Raw genomic sequence first — 25,033 nt, forward strand, 5'->3', positions numbered from 1 at the left:
GTTATATTATCCACCGATGGAAATAGCTCACCTTCACTGTAATGTGTAACATTAGATGTGTTCTACTGACTTGAACCCTAAATTAAGACGTCGATCTATGCATTCTTTCCATTTAAACCAAAATGTTATACTTCTTGCTGCCCTAAAGGAACTTATTTCCTATAAGAAAGATACATTTAAAGAAGTCTGGTCTTACAACAACATGATGCCGTATAACCAGAGAGGGATTTAGTGAATTTGTTTATTAAGATATAGCACAAACGTCCCCACAACACTCAAAAACCAGGGAGACATCTGAGAAAACACTTTATTAATTTAAAGTCCATTAAAATCAATTTCCCCTTCCCCCCCCCCCAATTATTATACCTCAAAATATTACATATAGTATCATAAATAGCTGTCTGCGTGCTACCAGTTAGCGTTTTATTCATCAATGTATGGAAACTTTTTGTTAGCTCCATATCCCGAGTGACCTGGTCTGGCCTCATCCTCTTCTTGTTTGACTTCTCTCTCTGGTTGACTTTGAGATGCGTCCTTGGTGCTGCTTAGACACACTGAAACGTCATATTGATATTTAGTTAGATCAAAATACATAGTAGTGCAAGAGTATGATCACAGTATATTACTGTTAGAAGAGAACAGTGTTCATGTCTATTGTCACGTGATTATCAGATTTTTGACTCACATGGAGCTCTTGGAGCTTCTTTCCCGCACTTGAGAGTGCTTTGAGCAAAACACTCTGCCATCCAGGACAACACCTCTCCACAATATCTGACCTAGACAACGGCAGAAATGACCGAGGGTTCATGCAAACTGTCTGTCAGATTACTTACAAAGACAGTGTTATATGAAACAGGCTTAGGAATACGGATCTTTATTATGGGTCACATGGCGCTGTCACTTTTTCAGATTTACCTGAGCCTCCATGGATACCAGTCGTTTCTCTTGGTCCTTGAACCCACCGACAATCCTCAGCAAGCTCTGAACCCTTGGTCACAAACAAGACATATTCAATGCTGCAATCATCTTCTTTTTTTTTTTTTTTTTTTTTTTTTTACAACTTGGGGGCAGAAGCTACATGCATGTGTTCAGGGACCTCTGGATCTGAAAAGTGAAGCCAATGGCTAAACCTGCATTCTCTCTACTGACCAGCAGGGGGCGACTCCTCTGGTTGTATAGAAGTCTATGAGAAAATGACTCTACTTCTCTCTTGATTTATTACCTCAGTAAACATTGTAAACATGAGTTTATGGTCTCAATCTCTAGTTTCAAGTCTTCTTCAATACAGCATGATGTTCATTTAGTAAATGATGGTCCATTTAGAGTCAAACAGACCATAAAGCAGAGTATGCTTTAGGGCGGGGCTACTTTGTGATTGACAGGTCACTAACAGCGTTGTCCGTTCTGGGAGTTTACCATGTTTTTCTCTTCGGACTTTAACCCTTTCATTGTGTTTTCATGAAAGTTAGTTTTTAAATTTCTGGTCGCCTAAAAATGTTATTCAACGACCGGTTGTACTTAGCTCCACCCTCTCATGTCATTTCTGGTTGCAAAAAACTAAGATGACGGCGGCCAAAAACTCGTCAAACCGATGGGTGACATCACGGTGACTACCTCCACTTTTCACATACAATCTATGATAGTGTCCAGTGTGGTTATCATACTGTCATACTCCTACCATATGACAGTTTTTGCAAAAATTACAAAACAACCATTACTTCGAGGAGGTACTCTTGAGTCTCTCCTCACTGCTCTCCCAATGCTGGCGCTCCAGTTTGGCCAGGTAGTTCTCTTTCTGCACCGTCTCCCAAGTTATCAGCCTCTGGTCTAGCCCCGCCGGCAGCTCCCTCTCTAGCAAAACACATACACATACATACACAAGGAGGCAGTCCAATAACCAATTAAGCAACAGGCAATTCCCTTGCATAGAGAATAGATAAACACACAGCTTGTTTTCCAGTATTTCTTTTCATGTTAATTTAGCCCGATAAGCCACAGTGAACTATTTCTAAATATCCTTGAAATAATGTACAATGGCTTCCTAATGAAAGTATGAATATAACCTTCATACCAAGATGCTCCTGCTTGGACGCGGGCTGTTTGACCAGGCTGAGGAGGAGCTGAGATAGGTGGCTGATGATGATGAAGGGCGGGGCCAGTGCCGGACGGCTGTGGTATTCCACGATCAGGTTGTATCTCTGGAACTTCCAGAAGATGTCTGCGTTGCCCTGCACAACCTGGAATGTGTAGCTGCAAATGGAAAAAAAGACAAAAAAATCAGTTTGTGTTTTTGATTTTTTTTTTACTTACAAAGAAGCCACTAGCATGTGTCAACGCATGTCGTCGGACAGACAAACATGTGGAGGGTTTTTCTGGATTCCCTTCCCCGCCTCTGACCTGAACATGGCAATGAGCAGGTTCAGCAGCAGGACATTGGTGACAAGAAGGAAGATAACCAGCAGCAGGATGACCAGCCAGTTGGCGTAGATGTTGGGACACGGCGGACGCAGGCCCATGATAATCTCCTCTGAGTCATTGGTGCAGTTGATTTCAGGCATGCGAGCAGCTGTGCTCCGTTAAATGAAGAAAATTAGATTAGAAGACATCAGGCCGACGGTAAGCATCGCTGATCGCATAAATGAATATAAAAACAGCATCTTACACAACAGTCACACCGCACATTTTTCATGGATGAACACCCATTTCAAAAGTTGCGGAAATTAACATCTGCTGTAATTTACCGTCTATTTCCTCCAGGGGGATCTGGCCAAAAATGTGCAGGTAAGGGCGGTACAAGGCCCTCCGAAACACCCAGTCAATCCTCGGGTCGTTGGGGTGGAGAAGAGCCTGGGTGGCGACGCCGTACGCAATCATCCACACGCTCAGGAAAAAAAGGAAGAAGAAAACGTCCTTCATCTGTAAAGGAGAGAAAAAACATGTTTTTTATCTTCTCAATGGGCTACACAAGGTCTGCATTGACTACGTTTACATGCACATCCTTGCACTAATAATCCCATTTACATGCAGCCTTTTGTACTCTAATTAACGTAACCGTTGGCGGACTGTTTGATTGTGCGAACACAGCCTTCATCTTTCATTCCTTCAACCACCTTCTTGAAAAGGTCGGCGTTGAGATATGCGAGCATATCCAAAAGCCTGCTTATATCCAAGTCCTTACGACTAGAAATGTGGGCTTTTCTTTTGGGCATGCATCTCCGCAAACTGTTGGTGTTGTTGGACAACTATAAAACGCATTACTTAAAAGGCCTCAGTTTTTGGGGAGGGGAACTTAAAGAGACAGGCGCTAAAACGGAGCATTTCAGACAGAGGGTGAATACAGACATATTTAGACAGTATGAGAAAAACAAAGTGTTTTTTTAACATTAAAGCATGCAAACATGTCCTAGGAGAAATCCAAAAGGAAGTTTGAACCTGAAAACGAGCATGGCATGTCCCCTTTAAAATGTTCATAAATACAATGTTTGGGTAATACTGCTCTGTTCTGCTCACCATTCTTTCCACAATGATGATCTTGGGGCCCAGCTGCTTATGAATGGCGAAGATGTGGATCAGACGGAGAGTGAACACCATGAAGTCGATCGCCAGAACTGTCCTTCCTGCCTCATACGTGTTCTTAACCATCCTGCAAAATTAAGCAAAGAAAGAAATTACCGTTTGGTTTATTCCTTCTTCCCATTCAGTAATTCATTCATGCAATCGCTCCTTTGTTTTAAATGCTCTATTCTAAGCCATCATAACAACAAACCTAGAGCCTGTCGTGTCATGTTATATTTCTCCAGTGTCATCAATGCACTTTAATGCCAGTTACCTGCATGAGACCCCGACAACAAAGAGTGAGATGGCGACCATGTCACACTTGTTCCAGTTGTCCTCTACGTACAGTTTGAACTTCTTCAAGATGCTCATCTCTTCGTCCGTGAAGAAGCTCTGTGTCAGAGAACATAGTTCACGCATGACTATAATTATTTGTACATTTTTGAAAAATAAAAAAAGTACTTCTTTAGAAAATCTGAGTCCTTTTCCAGCAACTTTATATATTTGGAAATAGTGTGATTTGACATTCTTTCCCGTTGCAAGACTAAGTCTCGCTTTCATTTCTATTTTCTATTTTTATGTTCTATTTCATTCATCCAACATTCTGTGCTTTTGTAGCATAAGTAATTTGGTAGAAAGTGATATGACAGTATTGTTTTGTTAACGCTATGGGACTGAAATATAAATATCATAACTTAACAAAGATGTTTCTAAATTTAGGTTCTGTGGTCCTGTACATTTTCCCCTTCATATGTAAATATTTATATTTATTTATTATTCTTTAAAGCACTAATATTTTTCTCTGACAGGTCAAACGCTGGAGTCCTATTCAGACACGCCTGCGGGGACAAAAGGGAGTTAGCAGGTACACAGTCCTGCTTCTTTAGAAGCACCTGCATGTGTCCCAACAATCCTGTAAAATGTCTCTTGCACTTAAGAGTGTGAGGTTGAGTTGTCTCCTGTGGTTTGAACAGGGAAACCTGTAAGTGCATCAAGAGCGGCTGCTTGGTCCCTCGATGGGGCAGTTGTTTGGAGAACAAGCTGAGGGAGGTATGCTGTGTTCATAAAGTGGTAGACTGCTGCGTAAGCCCCGGCTGTACTACAGCAAAGCCCGACATGATGACCGAATACTCAAAGTCCCAAGCAAGACACAGTTGTCCTAATCGGCAGCACGATCACAACGGCTACGGTGCCGTGTAAATTAAAACAATGACTTGTTTTAAAAGATTCTAAAAGTTCTGAAGCCCCTAAATAAGATCTGATGCTACCAAATACCTTTACACAATTAGTTAAATAAAGTCCACCTGTGTGCAATCTAAATGTGACATGATCAGTCTCATGATCTCAAGTCTATGTATACTGTATATATACACATGTACATATACATATATATCTGTATATATACACATGTACATGTACATATACATATACAGTATATATATATATATATATATATATATATATATCTTATGTTTGGAGTTCACTCAAAGGCATGAGGGAGACTTCAAACATGTTTTATCGTTTCAATATTTAAGCGGAGGCTTTCCTCTCATGGATAGTCCAATGTCCTCCAGCTCCTTCAGGGTTATCTTCGGTCTCTTTGTTGCCTCTCTGATTAATGTTCTCCTTGCCTGCCGAGAGTATTGCTCCTCTTTTGACACGTTTGTTGTGGTGCAAAAGTCTATCTATTTTATAATAATGGATTTAGTGATGCTCTGTGGGAAGTTTCAGATATTTTTTTAATAACCCAACCCTGATTTGGACTTCACCAGAACTTTGTCCCTGGCCTGTTTGGAGCGCTCCTTTGTCTTCATGGTCTTTTAAGAACAGGTGTGTATATATATAGACTGAGACCATGTGACACTCGCACACAGGTGGACTTTATTTAACTAATTATGTGACTTCTGAAGGTAATTGGCAGCATTTAGGGACTAATTTGTGGAAGTACAATGCATAAAATCATTTAAATTCCAGGTTGTAATGCAACAAATAGGAAAAACAGCACAGGGGGTGAAAACTTGTGCAAGCCACTGTAAGTCTACTTCTACTAGCTCTTTTCTGTTCAGCCCTGTTCAGTTTCAGCGTGTTGAAGAGAAATAATTCCCCTCCAAAATATTAAAATAAAAGCCGCGGGGGGAGTCTGGTCTTCCTTCGCTCTTTATTTGCTGATGATATCTGACCTTTTCACGGCATAAATCATTTGCAAATAGAGCTGGAATGTTTCTTGGCGTAAGGTGTAGAGTTGGAGACTGAGGGCAAACTAATCAAATGTCATCAGATGAATTGGTGTTGGTTTAACATAAGGCAGTGATAAATGATGTGTGAATAAATATAAATCAGCCCTGATTATCCTAAATCCCTCCCAGACTGACATTAAACAAATCGTCTGGAATAATACGCCTCAACCAGCATGTGATCACGAGTGATGTCTACATATCTACTGTTTATTGCTACTTATCAATTGATGCAACAACATATCGTTTTTGACTACTTTGTGAGAGCGAGCAGCCTTACACCAGCCCATCTATCACCTTTAAAAAACTGGAAAACTTACAGTCTGTCACCTTGTTTTATGACAAGCATGGCGGGAAACAGAGGCCCCCCTGGGCTATTGTCTTTCTTTGGGGAGAGGCATGCACCCCTGGGCTCGGTAGCACAACAGGGTCCCCTGCAGCAGTGCGGTTCTTTATTTGGAAACCTGTGCCGTGGTTCTGTTCAGCTCAGGGACTTTCTGAGAGACGTGTTGAAAAAATAAGCGAGCAGAGAGAACAAGGCCTGTCCCATCTGGGGCCTTTGGGCCCAAGGGAGGGAGGGCTCACAGGGAAAAGAGTCAGAGCGGAAAGGTGGAAGGCTCATGAATCCTTAAAACCCCCAGAGAGAATGAGCTTATTGCAGCGATTCACACTGACTTTTCCGGCCTGAATGCTGTCATGCAAGCAAATCTTCAAAAGCTGCATGGATAGATATCCTCAACAACAACAAAATACATCACAAAACAATGATCTGAGGACTCAAAATGTGTTCGAAAACCGGATTTTAAAGGCCCCAGCGAGATCGGTGGCTACGGCGGTCACCTGTCGGATTTCCTCCAGCACCAGCGTGAAGACCCAGAAGTAGAGCATTATCTCTTGGGGTCCGGGGCCGAGGGGCGGCGGCGGGCGAAAGTCCAGCAGGAGCACGTAGGTGAAGAGGAAGAGGAAGGCGAAGTACATGATGACGTTACCAAGGAACACGGTGACGGCGGCGCTCCAGAAGCGGCGCCAGCGGCGGAGCAGGAAGCGCCACCACACCGAGGCGCAGCTCTGGGCTGCCGGACCTCCGGGCGACGAGTCCCTTTGAAGACCAAGAGACAGTATAATGATTTACACGTTGGACTATGGGAGGAGTATGTTTTAATCATTGATTATTAGGTTTGTTGATGCAGTCTGGATGCACTCAGGGGTTTTATGTTATGTCATCACATTGTCTTGTGTGACATGTGTGGTGGGTTTTACTCATTTGTATGATATGTTTTATGTGTTTTATCATGTTTTTGCTCAAACCTGTGTGTGTCTAACTTGGCTTTCACTTGGGGACAATAAAGTTGAAGTTGAAATTAAAATGCGACAGCTTTACTGTCAGTACACAATGCATTTAAACATCTAAAATAATGATTAACAAATATCTTTTTCAGATTATTTATCAGCAATGTGAGTATTATTTAAGTGCAAACTCACAAAGGGTCATCGTCGTCAGTCAACAGTAGAGCCTTTTCCGTGTCCAGACTGTCCAGCTCCACGAACTGCTCGCGGCTGTTACGGTTATCGAGTTCCTCGTCGCTGAGAAACACGTGACAGAGCGCGTCAGTGCACACAACACAAAAAGATGCATCCACACGGCTGAGAAGAATCACTTCAAGTGGATCACCTGAACTTAATGAGGTTGGTCCAGATGAGTGGCGGACAGAAGAAAGACGCCACGAGTTTGGAGATGGCCGTGTCCGTCGTCATCGCCCCCCACCAAATCTTCGTGAGCAGGGCCTGACCGTTAAAAAGTTCAGCTCCGAATCATGAAACATCAGACAGGGTTACACAGCAGGGGAAACAAAACTAACTCAACATCTGAATGAAAATCACCACAAGAGGGAGTCAGCTGCCTTTGAGTATTTCTGCCTTTCAGTCTTGTGACTCAATCCATGGCAGCCTCAAACAGGGAGTTATCCCAGCTGGTTATCAGATGAAGAATGCTAATTTCCCCCTCCTCTATGAACCATTTCATAAGACGTGTGAACCGTTTCCTTCTCCGCAGCTGTCTTGTTGCAGTCTGATGAGTCGCTTTCATGAAAAGGACACCCGATGCTCAGTCATGGGTTTGTCCACCTTTTTTAACAGACCAGTGAAATACACCTTCTCTTGAAACACTACACTGCATCCAATTTAAAAAGGCTTTTTTTTTTTTACCAAATGTGTGCTTTATATAATAGTTGTCTGCACACTAACCGTCCTTTCACTACTGACATTGAATACCGATTAACTCTCAATGTTGACTTTGTAATGTCAAGGGCGTCTATCTTTCTAAAATTGTATAGAGAATGGAGTCCGGTGACGAGCAGAGTGAGAGGACTTTGAAATAAGTATCTAATGGCATGCGATGCCCTTGAAAGTGTACGGCAACAAGGTGTTTCAGTACATAAGGCAGCAAAATGAATTACATAATGAAATGCTCTGGGTGAAAGTTAAAGGGGACATGTCATGAAAATCTCACTTTGTCAGTGCGTGCGCACATACATTCTGGTATCTGGAGTGAATACCAACCCACAATGCCAGTTGTTTATTCAACAAGCCATGCAGAATTGGCTCCTCCACATTCATCACATGCTGATTAGAATACACCCCCCCCTACCTTTACCCACAGCTTGAGAACTACCTTTACAAAGGTGCACCATGTTTTTTTTTCTTAAAGAGACAGGCGCTAAACTGAGTGTTTCAGACGAAGGGTGAATACAGGTATATTCAGACAGACGGTTTAAGAAAAATAAAGGGTTTTTGAACATTAAAGCATGTAAACAGGTTCAAGTAGAAACCAAAAATGCAGGTATGAACCTGAAAACGAGCATGGCTTGTCCCCTTTAAATGTGTCAAAATGACAAAAATAATGAGCTCAATTGGAGCCAAATGAGCATCTGGATGTGCGTCCTTGTTACCTGAACTCCATCGTGGGCAAAGAAGGCTTTGGCATCTGCCTCAGTGGCCAAGTTTAGGACGGTAGATTTGCTCCAGCAGTGTGTTCTTCTCACTAACAAAGCATAAGCCCTGTCTTCACTGTTGGAGTAGCACTCTCCAAAGACATCTGCCACAATTAGAACAGTAGATACACAGTGTCAAACCGCTCGGCTACATTTGAAGAATTTGCAGATTCATATTTCATTCCCTTCCACTTTTCCTGTTGTTTGAGGTCAGGGAGTATACCTTTGTTTTGATCACACTGTCATGGAAAGGTTTATATACTCACCAAGGGCGAACTGCTCATACTTCGCCTCCTTCATACTGCGTGCAGACTCTGCCTCAGATTCCAGTCGTGCCATCTCTTTCAGAATCTTACAACCCGCCAGCGCTGCCGCAACCGCCTCAGGGCCCTGAAGGATTAAAAGAAAGCTGGATCCAAGAAATGGGTCTGAGAGCGGGATCTGAGGAATCTAGTTGAGAATTTTAGAAACCCGCGTGTACCGTGTGCACCAGGCTGCAGTACTTGTACACACATATGGTGTATAATTCACGACTTACATAAAATGTAAGCATTCCTGTGTTATTATTAAATTATAGAACACTTTTCACTATATTTAGCACTGAAGTGAACAGACCTTTAACAGCGGTAGAGAACATTCTTAGTTGTAGCCTGTCTTCACCTGTCAATCAGCTTGAGTGTGAGAGCAGGTTCAAACCGTATGCTTTGAAGTTCGGTCGTGGACTCATCTCACCTTGGACACGACTAAAGTGGTGTTGAGGTAAAGAAAAGCTACCCTCATGCTTAAAGGACTTTGCCAGTGTTTTTTATTCCATTTACTCTTTTCTGCTCACTATTTGACCTTGTTTGACCTGCTGTCCGCATTGTTTTAATAAAACTCATCTTGAAACATCACGACTTGTTTTGTCTGTCATTTTACTTTGGAGATTTTTGCAAGGAATGACCTGCTGCCAAAAAAAACCTCCACAGCACTCGATATCAGACAGTCAGCTGCAGCAGAAGTTGACGTTTGCCAGCAGAAACTGTTTTGGAAAGGAAGCGCGGTTCCCTCCAGCAAGGATTAAAAAACCCGCAGGTCTGTACTGGGCACAAACACACTGACACTAGAAGAATTTGGAAGCAATTTATAAGAAAAACTAGAGCGCAGACAATGGTGCATTCACATGCTCCTCGGATGGTCCCATTTCCCAAGTTGGGAAGTTCGTAATGTAGGAAAAAAGATATACAAATAAGATGTGTTGTATTTTATTGCTCAGCGCGTTTAAACAACAGGTTAGCTGTTTCCAAATTGTTGTTCTGACTTGAGGGGGCATCTCCTCGTTGGGAACACATTTTTCAGATTATTCCGACACCACATGAGTGCAGCACAGATGCCCTGTCTCGCAGGCTCGAAAGTTCTCAATATGACATTCAGAGCATTAATATAGCACTGAACCACAATATATACAGATATAGTGAAGTAATGTTTACCTTAGCAGAGAATGAGGTTGCTCTTCCTCTGTGTGTTGTTATCAGAGCTTCTCAGTGCTTTAATAACAAAGCTGGGCCAGCCGTGCATGTTTTTAGTGCATGTTAGTGCATGCCATCGTGCTCCCACTCTGCGCTGTGCTTTAGCACCTTTAATGAAAGTGTTATAGTGTTTCATCAATGTCGGATCAATACTTTTTCCCCTTTTCTGCTGACAGACAGACAAACAAACAGACAAAAAGGCTAACCGAGCTGCAAACATAAATGTTGTTTTTGTTGACCTAAATGTCAGCAGATGTGATTTTTTTGTTGTTGAAATATGATGATGACGGGTTGTTGTATATGGGTGTTAGCAGGCTGTCTCCTCACGGTGTTATGTTGAATACTGTTTCCCTCCAAGGGAGCACTATCATTTTAACCTCCGGTTCTGCCGAGTGAAGCCGATGCGGAAGTGTCTTAAAACTTGCATTCTCTCTACTGACCATCAGGGGGCGACTCCTCTGGTTGTATAGAAGTTTATGAGAAAATGACTCTACTTCTCTCTTGATTTATTACCTCAGTAAACATTGTAAACTTGAGTGTATGGTCTCAATCTCTAGTTTCAGGTCTTCTTCAATACAGCATGATGTTCATTTAATGAGCTAACTGTCTCCTAGGTCCTAGGCTAACACCAGGTGGGTTTCCAGGTCAGTCACAAATGTGCATGAGGATAGAAGGAAGAGGGTGATAATCAATGTATTCTTTATCAGAACAGAAAACCTTTAGTTCTTTCTGGTAAAAATTGGCATTATAATAGATTATGTTTGTTGTAATATATTGTGATTTTCAACAGGTAATATCAACCTTTAAATGGGACAATCAGAGCAAACTGGGCTTTTTCAGGAAGGGGGCTGAGAAAAATAAAGTGTTTTTTATACATTAAAGCATGTAAATATGTTTTAGTAGAAATGGCCATGTACCTTGAAGAAGAAACCTAACATGACACATAAATAAAGAGCAACATACTAAAACTGAGGGCTCTCCATTTGAAGCTACACTTAGCGGTGTGGACCTCAACCCTCTTTATTCAAATGATCAATATTCCTATGCACCGCGCTGTAAATTTATAAATGGGGGTATTTTGCTAGCATAAGCCAGCCTGCAAGGATAATTGTGATGTGGCTTTCACCACGAGAGATACTTCAGACAATGAAATTATGAATGCAGATATCCCCGCCAGAGTGTGAGTGGGGAAGAAAAGATCTGCAGTGGGGGTTGTACACACACCCAATGCAATTACCATAATTTCAGATAATGTTTGAAATAAGACGCAGGAAAGGAGCACATGAGGGTGACCGCTTGTGAGATTACAGTAATTGGTTCCCTCAGTTCGGGGAAGGGCAATAAGGAAATGAAAGGTGCCTTGAAGAGACGTTAAAAACAAAGAGCAATTATCATTGATTAGTGTCTTTTAAACCATTCATAGTGCATCAATCCCATGTCAGGATATATTTCGCATTAACTTCAGGACTTTAGATACGCCCGCACTACCTCACAGCTCGATGAATACGCTGCCTCATGAAGCAGCATGACCTTCATTTGACTAATGTTCCTGGAGATAAGATAGCTTTTTAGTTCACCTGATGAATTCTTCATAAATATGCCGTTTGTAGTGCTCTTTTATCTGGATTGGCATTTTCATATGGCAGGACTGACCTACACCTGTGCTGCGCTGGCCCACATCACTCTTGTTCCCTCTGAATCTAGAATACAAACTAGCACAGCGTCATTTAACTTGCTTCAATTTGGTTTTGAATAGTGTTTGCCATTGCCAGGCACATTTGGGCTTTCATCGATCGAACCACACAGAGCTGAGATCGTACGAGCCGGAGCTGAACCGAATAAAGGAGCTGACAAGACTGACCATAGCCCAAAAGTAGTTGGCCATCTGCTGTCGGTTCTGAAGGACGGCCCAGAGGAAGAGGTCCCTCCAAGGATGTTCGCAGCGCTCCTCTGACTCCGCCAGGTTCTTCTGGGTGTGGAACAGTCGGCCCTTCGCTGGCTTCTCCTAGAGCGCACACACTTTATTAAATATGTATAGCAAACCGAGTAGCTGCACGCAGTTTACAGGAGCATGCAGTTATTACATGAGTCATAAAATCAATTGCACATATCACATCTATGGTCATTATTGCAAAACAAATGACTTCATCTGCCACAAAAAACATTATTGTTTAACTGGTAGTCTGTCAGTCTGTGTACAGGAGATGTAGGTATTTAAAAAAAAAAAGAAAAATGCATGAAACAGGCCGAGCTGACAGACCCTCTGCCAAGAAGCAATTTGATTTTAAGTCATGATCTGAGCTATAATTTCTTTTTAACAGCCTGATACAGTGCTAACAACATCCAGAGATGGGTAATTAACCGCAAATCTAGAGGGTCAATTTAGAAGAGATTTCCTAGGGAGTGAAAGCAGGTTTGGTGTGCGATGATCCATTTCTTCCTTTCTGCAATTATGGTGAAATCGAGGGCCCCTGTCACAAAAAATCTGAAGGGTCACCCATTGGCTAACAGGACAGAAAACACGAAAACTACATAGTTCGGACATCATATTCAGATTTTACTCGAATTACCTAAGAATTGCGACAACTTTGTTGATTAGATTATATGTTTTAACCCTACAAGTCCAGGATGGGAACAACATTAAAGATTCACTGTTTTCCAGGAAGTGAGTTTAACGTGACGTCTGTATACTGTCTTGCAACTTTCAGGCATTTAACGGTTTAAAGTGAAAAAGTCTGAGAGGGTTAGAAGGGAAAATCACTGTCCGCTCACAACTCATAGACCAATGCAAACTGTGACAAGGGAGCAGAAATACTGTAGACATTGCTTCATTTTAAGATATCACAAGCCAAAAAGGATGAGAACTACTGCAAAAAAGAAATACAGTACAAGGTGGACCATAATCCATCAGTTGAAAGGATCTCTTATTCAGTGCAGTATATATGATTTACTGGAACTTCCGAGACAGAGCGAATCACTCACTGTGGGAATCTTTTGGTAAAAGCCTTTGCAGGAGTCGTGGAGGAAGTCTTTCAGCACTTTAGCGACCTCGTAGAGGGTGAAGCGGGGTTTCCGGTCCCCTTGCTCGGGCGGATGGTGCCCAGGTGGACCGGGCGCCCTTCCAGCTCCGAGCAGAAGCTGCTTCTCCTCGTACTTTTTGAGGAGCAGGTTGTGAAAGAGGCTCTTCTCCGACACGGACCAGTAAAGCTCCTGCAGACGACCGTAGGTAAGGAACTCGCCGAGGTTCACGCCGTTGTCCACAAAGAGGCGCACAAAGTCGGGTTTGTCATTGATCAGCGCATCCATCATCACCTCTTCAAGGTCGCATGCCTGTAAAGATCGAGCGTCTTTGTTACAAAGACTCATGAAGCAACAGTCCTCTTTACTTCATGTGAAAAGGCTTTCATAATTCTCCTTTACTGTAATGGACATTGGCTTACCACACATATTTGTGCACTATCTAATGAGTCACTGGTCAATACGTCCCTCCCATATTGATTGAATACAAATGTAGGTACGCCAGCTGCAAAGCTCAAGGGATAGAAATGAGCGGGTAGGTTGATCGGATTATCGGTTGATTGGTCCACTATTTGGTTCAGACAGAGCTATATCTCAAAAACTATTGGGTGGGTTGTCAGTTTTGTACAGACATTCATGGTCCCCAGAGGATGACTCCTACTAAATTTGATGATCTCCTGATTGCTTCTCTCGTGCCGCCATCATGGTTGACATTTGTGTTTTTCAGTGAAATGTCCTGTCAATTAGTTAATGGATGTGTGTTAATCAAGCAGCAACCTACGTTGCTGCAAAATGAAGCCAACATTATGCCAAAAACTGCATTTCCTCAAATGGCCTCTTGAGGCTGGCTCCAAAAGCGAGTCAATCCCACTGAATATAAGACAAAGTTTAATTACAAACCTCTTCTCAAAATGACTGGTCAACTCACCTTCCACTCCACATCCCCATTAAAGATGTCACTCTTGGCGATGTCCACGCGGTTCCAGGCCACAGCCAGCTTTAGCTCGTCAAGGAAGTCTTGGGCTTCCTGGCTTTGGCTCTTACAAGCTGATACACACACACACACACACACACAACATACAAGATGTCAACAGGTTCACAATATATGAACTGCTCGAAATGTCAAAGCTCTATCTCTCTCCATGCAGCTTTTAAGTTAAGAAACCTTTACAGTAATTGTACAGTCTGAAAAAAAAAATTGCAAGTTTCTCGACAACATATCTCTCACAAGGTACTTTACCCTTGACTAGAGCTTTGAGGATGACCGTGTCCAGCTCGGAGCTCTCCTGTTCAGGGTCGTGGACAGTTAGGAGATGCCCGTGATCAAGTATCTTCTGGATCTGATTGGCAGGTTGACAGTCAGTTATTACTAATACCTCATTTGATAATGCATTGTTTATTAAAAATTACAATCCCTTCATTGTGTATGTCAGCTTGCCTCCCCCCCCTCTCCTTCACATCCTAAATTAGGTCATCACAAACACATTTTGAAGATAAGGATGAAAATCCCACACTAGCTTCCCTCACAATCTTCCCCCAGTGTGCCCCATTTTTCTGGCAACGCGAACGTGATGCGTGTATGTGCCTGCCTCCACGCTGCGCACTGCACATCGCTCTCACCAGCTTGACCCAGTTACTGATGTCTGTGCCGTGGTGGGCATTTGGAAAGGTGTCCAGCAGCAGCTCGTGAACACTGTCCACATCCCAGCAGCCCCTATTCATCAGCGTGACGAGCATGTCGGCCACGCCTCCCGAGCCTGCCAGGATCAGCCACGGTGTCGAATTGCCAATGCCTTTGTGCATCCTCTGCAGACAGGAACACAGTGTTCCGACTCGCTGGTTAAACTCACAAACATACCTCGTGTTTCACTGAATAACTTCTCAACTGAACACAAACAAAGAATTATATCGATCGGCTGCATGCCATAATCGTGGTTTGTGGCTCTGTTTATGCAAATTTGGTGGCGATGACAGGCTTTTCTAGCCCAAGAGATTAGCTTTGTGAAAACAGAATTGATTCCTCAGTCTGGCTTTGGCCCGTGACTTCAGGAGGTGGCACAACCAAAATTTGATTCAGTGCTTAATTCTCGAGCCAAAGCCACTGTTTGATTGTGGAGATTCACAAAAATATATCCAGCTCTCAAAAGGTCCCTTCGTGGTCACATCTTTAAGGTTCTTGAGTAACTAACTAGCAGCATAATAAAATGAAACTCACCTTCAGGATTCTGGGCTCCCCGTGGACCAAGAGACACAGAACAGGGATCTCGAAACTGCCTGCGCCTGAATGCACCAAAGTAAAGTACATTTATAATCACATCTTATGCATCTCAACAGCGTCTCAAATTATTACTACATCCCGCTGTTGTGCAAATGGTACATACAGGCATCAGCTGTCAACCGCAAAGCAAGCTCAGGAACAGCTTCTTCCCCTCAGCTGTCACTTTACTAAACTCTGCACCACGGTGATAGCCCCCATCCCCGGTTACCTCCCATATGGTGACAAATATCTTATTCACAGTTTCTCTTTGTCTCCTTGTTGTGAGCAGACTGATGTTCCTAATTGTTACATTTGAACCATTTTGAACTGTATTCTTTTTTTCTTACAGCTTCTCATATTTATATTGTGACACCTTGAGGGGGTCCTGACTCATATTTGGGAACTAATATATTAATGTGTGCATGTGCTAAGACAGGGTTTCCCAGAAAAAAAGAAGAAAAAATAACCATACCATTTTATGACGCACTGGGTAGCCCAGCACATGGTCGCAGTAAACACGTGGTTAACGACGTGAATTCAACACAGCCACTTCATTGGGTTTATGAAAAACATCATGGCTGGGTTTAAAATAAGTACATAAACTAAGTCAAATTTACATTCCTGATGCTCCTTTAATTAAGGCTACTCCACTGACACACAAAGAATTACAGTAGTAAAGCCAGAAAAAAGGAAAAGCCGCAAGAGCACACAATTTATTTTACATTTATAAACTACATTATTCAAAAGAATGGCTTTACAAATGTTTTCTGACCTCCTTGTTTGCTTACAAGTAGAACTCCACCTTGGATTACTGCTTACTGTAAATCTTGCAAAGCAGCAGCAGTTACCTACCTGAGCTAATTTGTGGTTGAAAGACAAAAAAGATAAAAAAGAATGGGAGTGCCGATGTTGGGGAGTCTGCTCACGTGCTGTTCTTTGGGAGACAGTTTGTTTTCGATCTTATATATTTACTCCCTTCGGGCGGTAAAGAGTGCATACCCAACACACAGAATGTCAATTGCAGACGCGTTGCAAAAGTCAGCAGATGTGCCTTTACTGAACTTTACGATTTTGAGGCTTATGATTTTACAGCGAGCCATATGAAAAAGGTCATAAAATATGAAGCAGGCTTTATTTAACAGTTTATGAAGCAGCCATCCGTACTATGAACAGCTTGACGGAGAAATAATACTTAATGCATCTATAATTTAAATAAAATGAGTACTTCTACTTTTAATATTTAAGTGAATTTAACTGTCTGTTTAGTTTATTTATACAAGTAAATGCAGGACCTCAACATTCAATATTTTAAATTCTGCTATTGTTATTAAGGATTCTCATGACTGAAAGGGCTTTACCTCCATAACCAGTGCGCTGAAGAGAGATGTGTTTGAGCAGCTTCACCCTCATCTCACTGGTGGCTCCTGGTCTGTTGGGATCCTCCTCCACCAGCACAAAGTGGGAGTGGTGGCTGTCCAGGGAATACACCGACCCATGAGGCAAATCCTGCGGCTTGTACTCTGCAGGCTCGTCCGCCTTGATGGCAGGAATGCGGGCATGCAGAAAGACGAGAGGACAGCATGAGCTCACTGTTGTGAGAGGTGTAAATATTTGCTTTTATTGTCATTGCTGCAGGTTTTATAAGCTCTATATATCGCCTGTGTATGAACAGAAACCTTGGGGAAGTTGCTGGTGAGCGCCTCTCGGTTGTGGATCATGCTCCAGGGTGCGATGCCAATGGCCACTACGCGGACTTTAGAAGAGGTGCTGGCCAACGAATGATCTCTCACCGCCTGGCCCAAGTGCTTGGTGATGCCAAAGCGAAGGCCATTAGTCAGAATCCATGCCCCTAGAGAACACATTAGCAGTTGCATTTGTGTGTGCATTCGGTCATTTTTTTTGTGCACTTTGTAGCGGGATCTATGGGAAGTAGAAGCGAGTCACTGTTATGAGTATGTATCAAACCAGTTGTGTTCTGGATTCCAGGATTCCTGGATGGCCTATTGATTATGTAGATTAGGTTACTGCCTAAATGGTTATAAAGCATTCTGTGTTAGTCCTGAAAGTCCTGAACACATTTTACTCATCATGCAATTAAAAAACACATGAAAACGACTTCCCACATCTGAATAAAAGATAGGATTTCCTCTTAGTGATTCTTCCACCAGCCAACAGAAGGCGACAGAGAACACATTCTCCATCATTGGCTGTTGATTTCAAAAGCCAAGGCCATGTTCGGCCCATTGATTATCACCTGTGCTCTGTGCAGCCTTCACAAGTCCTTTTCTTAAAATGTCCCTGAGCCAGGGCTTCATCTGAGTCAGCTCATCGCCGCCCACCAGCGACACCACCAGGTGTGGGGGAGCGAGGCCCCACTCCTCCGTCAACATCTGGTAGATCAGCACTGGGTCGGTGTCGCTGCGCACCCTCATGAACTGAAAATAAAGAGACGAGTCGATATGTCATTATTCTCGAAAGATCTATTTTGCAAACTCTTCCAATGCCGTTATAGAACCTTCAGCTTTTGCTGGTTTCACCTTTCCTCTTGTCTTTGTAGAGCCAACAAAGTCAATGTCGCCCACTCTTCCCGATGCCCAGTGGCTCTTCTCCTTCTTCATTCTGCTGGCAAGGCCTCTGGCTACGTTCTCCAGTGTCTCATCCACTGTCGAGCAGCAGGAACAGCCCAGCAGGACACTGAGAGAAACACACATTCAGTGGATATGTGAATTGCATCATACAGTCCTTTCTACCAACACACAATAGCTGAAGCATGATCTCTGATCTCCTGCTCACCCGGAACACCCGTCTCACTGTGTTCCTCACAAACATGCACCAAGACTATTTTCTCTCATCCTGCTCTCCCATAGTGAAGCAAGCATTTGAATAAGATTGTGGACTTTTTTGTCTGTACTTTTTCTAAATACTAAATTATAATCTGCCCTATTATCATTAGCTTGGTGCAAAATGTAAAGGGTCTCTATACGATATTCAGAGCATCAATATAGCAGCAATACAGTGGAGTGATGTCAACCTGAGCAGAGAATGAAGTCGCTCTCCCTCTGCTTTGCTTACGTCGCCGGGCCGGACACAAGAGCCTTTTAGTGCATGTTAGTGCATGAGAGCGTGTGCCACTGGTTACAGCTGATAACACCGTCCCGACCAACGGCGTCGATATGGAAACGTATCACGCCGTTTGTATAGTTAGCGCTGTTAGATTTTGTATTTACAGCTTCATGATAAATAGTATATATTATTAACGCAGATCCAGACGCAGGGGTGGATTAATATTCTACACACATGATCAGCCCGTTCAAATTCCCAGGGCGTCAAATTCCGACACTTTGTCACAGCGTTTGATACCGAAGCTCCCTTTAGCGTCCGCATCAGAAACGGTGTCCTTCATGGTTTGGCTGCTTTGTCTGTAATCTGCTGTATCAAGAATGCAGCACTTTGCTTTTACTCTTAGTATTTAACAGAAAGCATTCTATTCTACTCGTTAATAATTTAAACTGAAAACTATACTTGGAATTAGTTAAGGCTTCTTAGTCCGGCACAAATGTTTGCTTCCTGTAGCACCTCTTACATTTATGGCCTGCTAACTGCAAGTCTGATCTGATTGCTTGCAAATGATCTGATGGTGATGTCTTTATCTCGAACACTTAACAGCACTGTAATTAATTTTAAGATAAGAGCATCTGCCAGTTGTCAGGAATGTAAGGGAACAGACTACAGTATGTGTTCGTATTGTCTTTGACTTCTACACAACCACACACCTGTGCTCCTCTGACCACTCCAGTGCGTCCCCACATCGCAGACATCGCGGCTGTGGCTGCAGCGTCCCCTGTAATGAAACAAATTCACAGACAGCAATTTCCTCCATTATGACTCGCTCACCACTCTTTTCACCGAGGGGAAAGGCTCTTAGAAATACTTGTGGTCAATGCAAAGTTGGCAGAATTTTCATCCTCGCTTCATATGCAAAGCGCTTCCTGCGCGATGCTTGAACTAGAAATTCACAAAACACTGTCATGTCATTGACATGAAAACAAGAAAACTGGGCTTCTCACCAAAATCTCTTAATGTAAAATGCCTCGGATGTTTTGTCAAATGACAATAACGTATTTAGGTTTTATTAAGCACTCTGGAATCTGCTGTTGACATTATGACCTGGTTCGTATGTAGTTAATGTTGTACAATGAAAAAAGCAACCGTCTGTTTATCTCTGAATGCTTATAGTCATAGAAATAACTGACACTGAATTCAGAAAGGAAACTCATTCATTATTGATAAGATAATCCGTTTGCCTGAGTGAACACAGACTTTTATTAGCCAGCCTTATTTGCATGGGCTGTTTGTGGAAGATGATGAGAACAAAAAAAAAAATGCTGCACAAGTGTACATTTCTTTGACAAAGAGCCTCCCTGGGCAAGAACAGTGTCTTAATAGAATTGCGGTGCGACGATTAACACACACACGCACACACACACACCGAGAGTCAATTTGTGTTGAGCCATCTGTTCTAATGTAAGTGAGCAGCTTGTTGTGGAGGCCTTTATTTGACTATAGGTCTGGATCTGGGAGGGAAAAGACTATTGGGTATGCAAACAGGACAATTTGCATGCAAAGGTACGGACAGAGACACCCTCACACACATACATGACCAACAGTGGACCTTCAAAACACTACAACCAAGTGTGGACCTCAGTTTCAGGTCACTTTACCTTTTAAGGTCATTTTACAGAATATCACTGCAAATATGTTTTCTTTTCTTAAAAAGAGATTGCCAAGAGGGGACTTGCATCCTTGTGAGATGGGACCTCCATATACTGCAGTCGAACTGCCGGCACCCATTCTTTCACCTACTGAGTGCTCGTTTACCTCAAATACTTTCTTGTTAGAAATATTTAAACATTTCGCCGTGATGCAAACATTGCAAAAATAATCATGGTCACTTTAATTGAGAATGAACAATGTTTTACCTGCAAATCTGAAGTAACTTGGCTGCATGCACTAATATCAAGGACACACAGCACACTTTACATCTTGCTTGAAGTCGGGCATAATGAACTTGTCTTTTCTCTAGCAGACAAGATGATGATCTGGGATGGCCTAATCGATTTACAGCAAGCACACAGCTACCGTATATGAGAGTATTTGTGTAGCTGTTGGGCCCAGCAACCCCCTTCGGACTCATGTCGAAACCTCTATTAAATTGAATGTCTTCATGAGAGAAAAAGCAATACTCTGTTTCAAAATCAATATTTTGTTTTTGAATGTCAACATTTTACAGCACATGAAGTAGTATTATCATGGGTAGAAAAATGAATCTTTCACTTTAATAAACCAAAAGAAATAAGATATTGCACATAGAATAATGAGTAAAATGAGTAAAGTAAGGCTAGCTTAGGGGAGAAATATAAGAAATACATTTTCTATAATATTGTAGGTGCATAGGTGCATCTCTGTAGGTTGTTATGGCTAAAAAAACGATGCAACCCACAACTTCTGCTTCATCTTCAAAGTCAAACTGTAATTGCATCCTCAAGATATGAAATCATAAACTATTTCCATTACACAACACACAAATCATAGAATGATTTTCCCATATTGCTTTATCACCCTTGACATACAATGTAGGCTGGATGTGAGTCCGTGTGTATCATTAACAGACACACTGTTTTGTGTGAAAATGTTGGCCACCGTGTACAAATATTACACCTTAACCATAAATAATCTTTTTGTTGCCAAATGTAAACATCTCTACGGAGACCACACTGTCCATACTCACCAGAGGTGTGCCTTGTCTCTCCTGCATGGCTCGAATGAATGTTCCTCCTGCTGAACCACACCTGTAAGAGGGCTGAGGGTTTTTTCCTGCACAGCCCTGAGGTGAACTACCTGGGCGATCAGGAAGTGGTGCAAGGGTGGGGCTCTCCTTCCTTACGGCCAATCCCAGACACTGCCGCGCACCGTTGCTTTGCATGTCGGTCAGCCGCTGCAAATTGCTGTCATCAGGACCACATACTCCTGCTTTTATTTCAATTACCTTACCGTATCTATTTATTTTACATACTGTAGGCACGTTCATGGGTGCACATTTTAAAATGGCACAATGTAAAATCGATTAACATTCATAAAAAAAGTTGTAATTCTCCCTATGAGCTCTAGCATTGATCCACATTCTGTCAATTTGACCGCTTTGCAATATTTAATATGAGCTGAATGGAGACAAATATGTAATACATGTCAATATAATTGTCCGATGAATTTCAGATTATTGTGCTCCATCATAACATGTTGGTTGAAGTAGCTCTATATGCTTACATTCTTTACTCAGCCATCATTACAGCAATTAAAGCAGTAGCTTATCAGGGTTGTGGGTTGTGGCTCATATTGCCAGCTAGACATAGCTGGCAATATGAGCCACAACCCTGATAAACTACTGCTTTTTCTAGCATAAAAAGGCCCTGTGAAGGTGGTTAATAACTGTGTGTGTGAGAACATAGCCTTCCTCAGAGAACATTTTTAAAAAAAACAGTTGAATTAAGTAGTCATTATGATATAATTAGCATATAGTAGCGGAATTGATTGTGTTTCTAAAGCAATTGCAAAAATTAGGACCACTCTAATCTGTGGGGGACACTCTTCTTTCAATGGGTAAAACAAAAGCAATTAAAGCAAGGATTTAATTACTGTAATCTTGACCTACATGCAGCTTAAACTAAAACTCATTCAAACTCACTCGTTGTAGACCTTACAGGACTTTCTACCTCATTTTGGCAAACAGACTTTTGTCTCTATGGCCTCCTTGGAGAAACACCTGTAGTGGCCACTAATCATTGTTCCCTGGAGGCTGAAACTGCTGCATGTTGGTGCCTTTTCATTCAGAAAAAAAAACATAATGTACATAAACAGAAGTGTTATGACTACAACTCTGAGGTTTTTTTTTAGGATTGTTGTACCACCTGCTAATCGGCTTGAGATCATTCAAATGGAAAGTAGGACAAAAAAGACTATACCACAACATTACACAAAGTATTCCAAATGGAACGGGGGACTGTGGCTGATGGTATCTGTAGTCTTCATCGCACAATGAATGAATTCCGCCCCTCTCCCCTTATGCAGCCAATCAGCAGCCTCTGCTCTCTGTGTACAAACAGGACATCATGCAGCCTTTAAATGGCCCCGACAGCATTGCAATGTCCAGAGCTGAAAACAGCAACAGCTGAAACTACACCCAAAAGACTTTTCCCAAACCAAAACTCCACCAGAAGCATGCAGAGGATGGATCCCATCGGGCGCAGAGAGTCGGTCTGCAGGAGTCTGTTTGGCCCTGTGGACCACGACCAACTGCACCGGGACTTGACGCTGAAGCTGCGGGAGATCACGGAGCAGGACAGCCGCCGCTGGAACTTTAACTTCCAGACGGAGACGCCGCAGTCCGGCAGGTTCCAGTGGGAGGAAATACCCGCAGACTGCGCCGCGGCCGTCTATCAGGAGTCCGCACAGCCGAGGGACGGCGTCTGCTTTCCACGGGCCGGGGAGGACGACGGGATGAGCGACCGCGAGGACAGCGCGGGGACCGACCAGGAGAACCGCTCCAGCGTCTCCAACACGCGCAAGTGTCCCACCGAAGCGACGCCCGTCCGGAGGAAGAGGACGCTCACAAAACCGGCAGCCAAGCCCGGAAGCAACGCACGAATCACAGGTGAGGAACAAAAGTCTTGCAGATCCATATTGAGTTAGTTCACGCTGCAACCCACGCTTATTCAATTGAAAAAAAGATTAATATATTAAGTGAGTAAATATTTTCTTTTTCTTTTCTTGGCAGATTTTTTCTCAAAGAGAAGGAGGACGACAGAAACCAAGAGCATCCTGAATCCGTTCCCCACAAGTTCCAGTGAAGCAGCTTCATGCAAAACAATACGATGAACACGCTGCTGAAAATTGACTATTTACTATATTATGGACTGGACCAAGGCCTATTCACTGCACCAAAGGATTGTATTTTGTGTTATTTTATTTTATTTCATTATTGCCAGTTTTAGCGTTTGTCAACCGGGTTTCAAATGATACACTTTTCTGTTATTTATTCTATTTATGAACTTTAATTTAATTTATTCTTTGTATTTTTTTCATTGATCATTTTTCGAAATATGTTAATTTATGATTTTTTCTCATTGATGAATGAACATTTTTTTTGTTTCTGTATATTTCATCTCTTTGTCAGCGTTGTTGGTGGACTTCTGTAATACCAGCTGCTTCTGTTAACTTCATAGAAAAGCACTGTCCTGTAATTGTCATGTTTGCCAAAATGCACTGAGATTGTGAATGACTACAACTGTTGCAATTTCAATAAACTGTTTAATCTGTGACAGTAATTCTACTTCTGATTGCGTGATTATTATATTTGTTGATGACTCCTTGGAGAATCTTTCCTTTTTGAGATATAGCACATTCAAGCATTTCATATAATCAGTAGACCAAATGAATTTCTTGATTTAATTTTGCAACCACCAGCCATCAAAGTGGTTTATTCAGTCGTGTATAGAACGTTAATGGCATCTTCATTTTGTTTCCTATCTTGTGGAAAATGAGACAAAATAGCTCAGAAAAGCTTAATCAGTTCTACAAACAATGCCTCACAATTCTACGGTCCAGGACTTAAAGCTTCCAAGTGAGCTGTACCCTGCAGCACATATACTGATGGTACAGGATGCAAACACAGCTGTAATATACAAAATAAAGTGTTTATGTGCAAAACACATGTCTCTTTTGCATTGAGACAGTTTGCCTGAAGCATCAGACAAACATCTTGTCAGCCTTGCATTCATATGTTAAAGGTGCTATATATGAGATTGGGAGCATTTCTATTGTCTCCACACGGCTGTCATCATGACATCCGCTGAGTCGGCGGCTCACAGCTAATGGTGCCAACAGTGCTAACAACGTCAAAAGTGCTACGCTTCTGCAACAACGCTGTCAACACAGCACTGACAAGCTCTGATAACATCTCACACAGAGGGAAAGCAACTTCATTTTTGCTCGGGTAGACATTAACTCTACTTTATCTTGACATATACGCTAGTTGTTTGCTGCTATATTAATGATATGGGTCCAGAATACTCCACCTTTAGATATTGCAACTGCTTCTTCTCCCCTAACATGATGTTTTAAGTGCAGTATCAGGTTTTAAAAGCAAAGTCCTCATCATGAGAGTGACCAACACGTAATGAAAAAGCTGCTGTGTTACATTACTGGCATAAAAAGCTGACCCTAGACTCATGCAAGTGTAGATTTATGAAGAGAATTTAAAAGTATTAGATTTTCAATATGAATTCAGTCTCAAGAGCAAGCACATCTTTGGCTTTGTGCTGAATTTGTGGCAGCCACACATGAGTAAGCTAATAATAAGTGTGCCTCTGAAGTCATAGAGAAATTAATTCAAGTTGCAAGTTTGGCAATCGAAAA

The 25,033-nt window shown here is 42.3% G+C and overlaps 2 protein-coding genes across 3 annotated transcripts; one reads left to right on the top strand and one right to left on the bottom strand.

Moving 5' to 3' along the window:
- Positions 1–366: 366 nt before the first annotated feature.
- Positions 367–17,049, bottom strand: trpm5 (transient receptor potential cation channel, subfamily M, member 5). Of its 2 annotated transcripts, XM_076078805.1 has the most exons (21): positions 16,921–17,049; positions 15,521–15,585; positions 14,926–15,111; positions 14,546–14,645; positions 14,234–14,352; positions 13,270–13,617; positions 12,149–12,292; positions 9,046–9,169; positions 8,738–8,883; positions 7,462–7,574; positions 7,272–7,373; positions 6,630–6,888; positions 3,830–3,948; positions 3,511–3,643; positions 2,742–2,916; positions 2,398–2,566; positions 2,072–2,250; positions 1,719–1,851; positions 916–988; positions 686–776; positions 367–554 (listed from the first exon to the last, which is right to left on the bottom strand). In XM_076078805.1, exons 1-21 carry the CDS (start codon positions 16,970–16,972, stop codon positions 424–426), a joined length of 2,961 nt encoding a protein of 986 aa, XP_075934920.1. In that variant the 5' UTR covers positions 16,973–17,049; the 3' UTR covers positions 367–423. The 2 variants fall into 2 exon arrangements, with proteins under 2 accessions (XP_075934920.1, XP_075934921.1); XM_076078806.1 differs by lacking the exon at positions 14,926–15,111.
- Positions 17,050–22,758: 5,709 nt separating this feature from the next.
- Positions 22,759–24,040, top strand: cdkn1ca (cyclin dependent kinase inhibitor 1Ca). The gene is made up of 2 exons (XM_076078841.1): positions 22,759–23,270; positions 23,394–24,040. Exons 1-2 carry the CDS (start codon positions 22,838–22,840, stop codon positions 23,492–23,494), a joined length of 534 nt encoding a protein of 177 aa, XP_075934956.1. The 5' UTR covers positions 22,759–22,837; the 3' UTR covers positions 23,495–24,040.
- Positions 24,041–25,033: the final 993 nt, after the last annotated feature.

The sequence above is a fragment of the Anarhichas minor genome, unplaced genomic scaffold (genome assembly GCF_050575085.1).
Source record: "Anarhichas minor isolate MPS153535 unplaced genomic scaffold, ASM5057508v1 ptg000067l, whole genome shotgun sequence".
Classification (NCBI taxonomy): domain Eukaryota; kingdom Metazoa; phylum Chordata; class Actinopteri; order Perciformes; family Anarhichadidae; genus Anarhichas; species Anarhichas minor.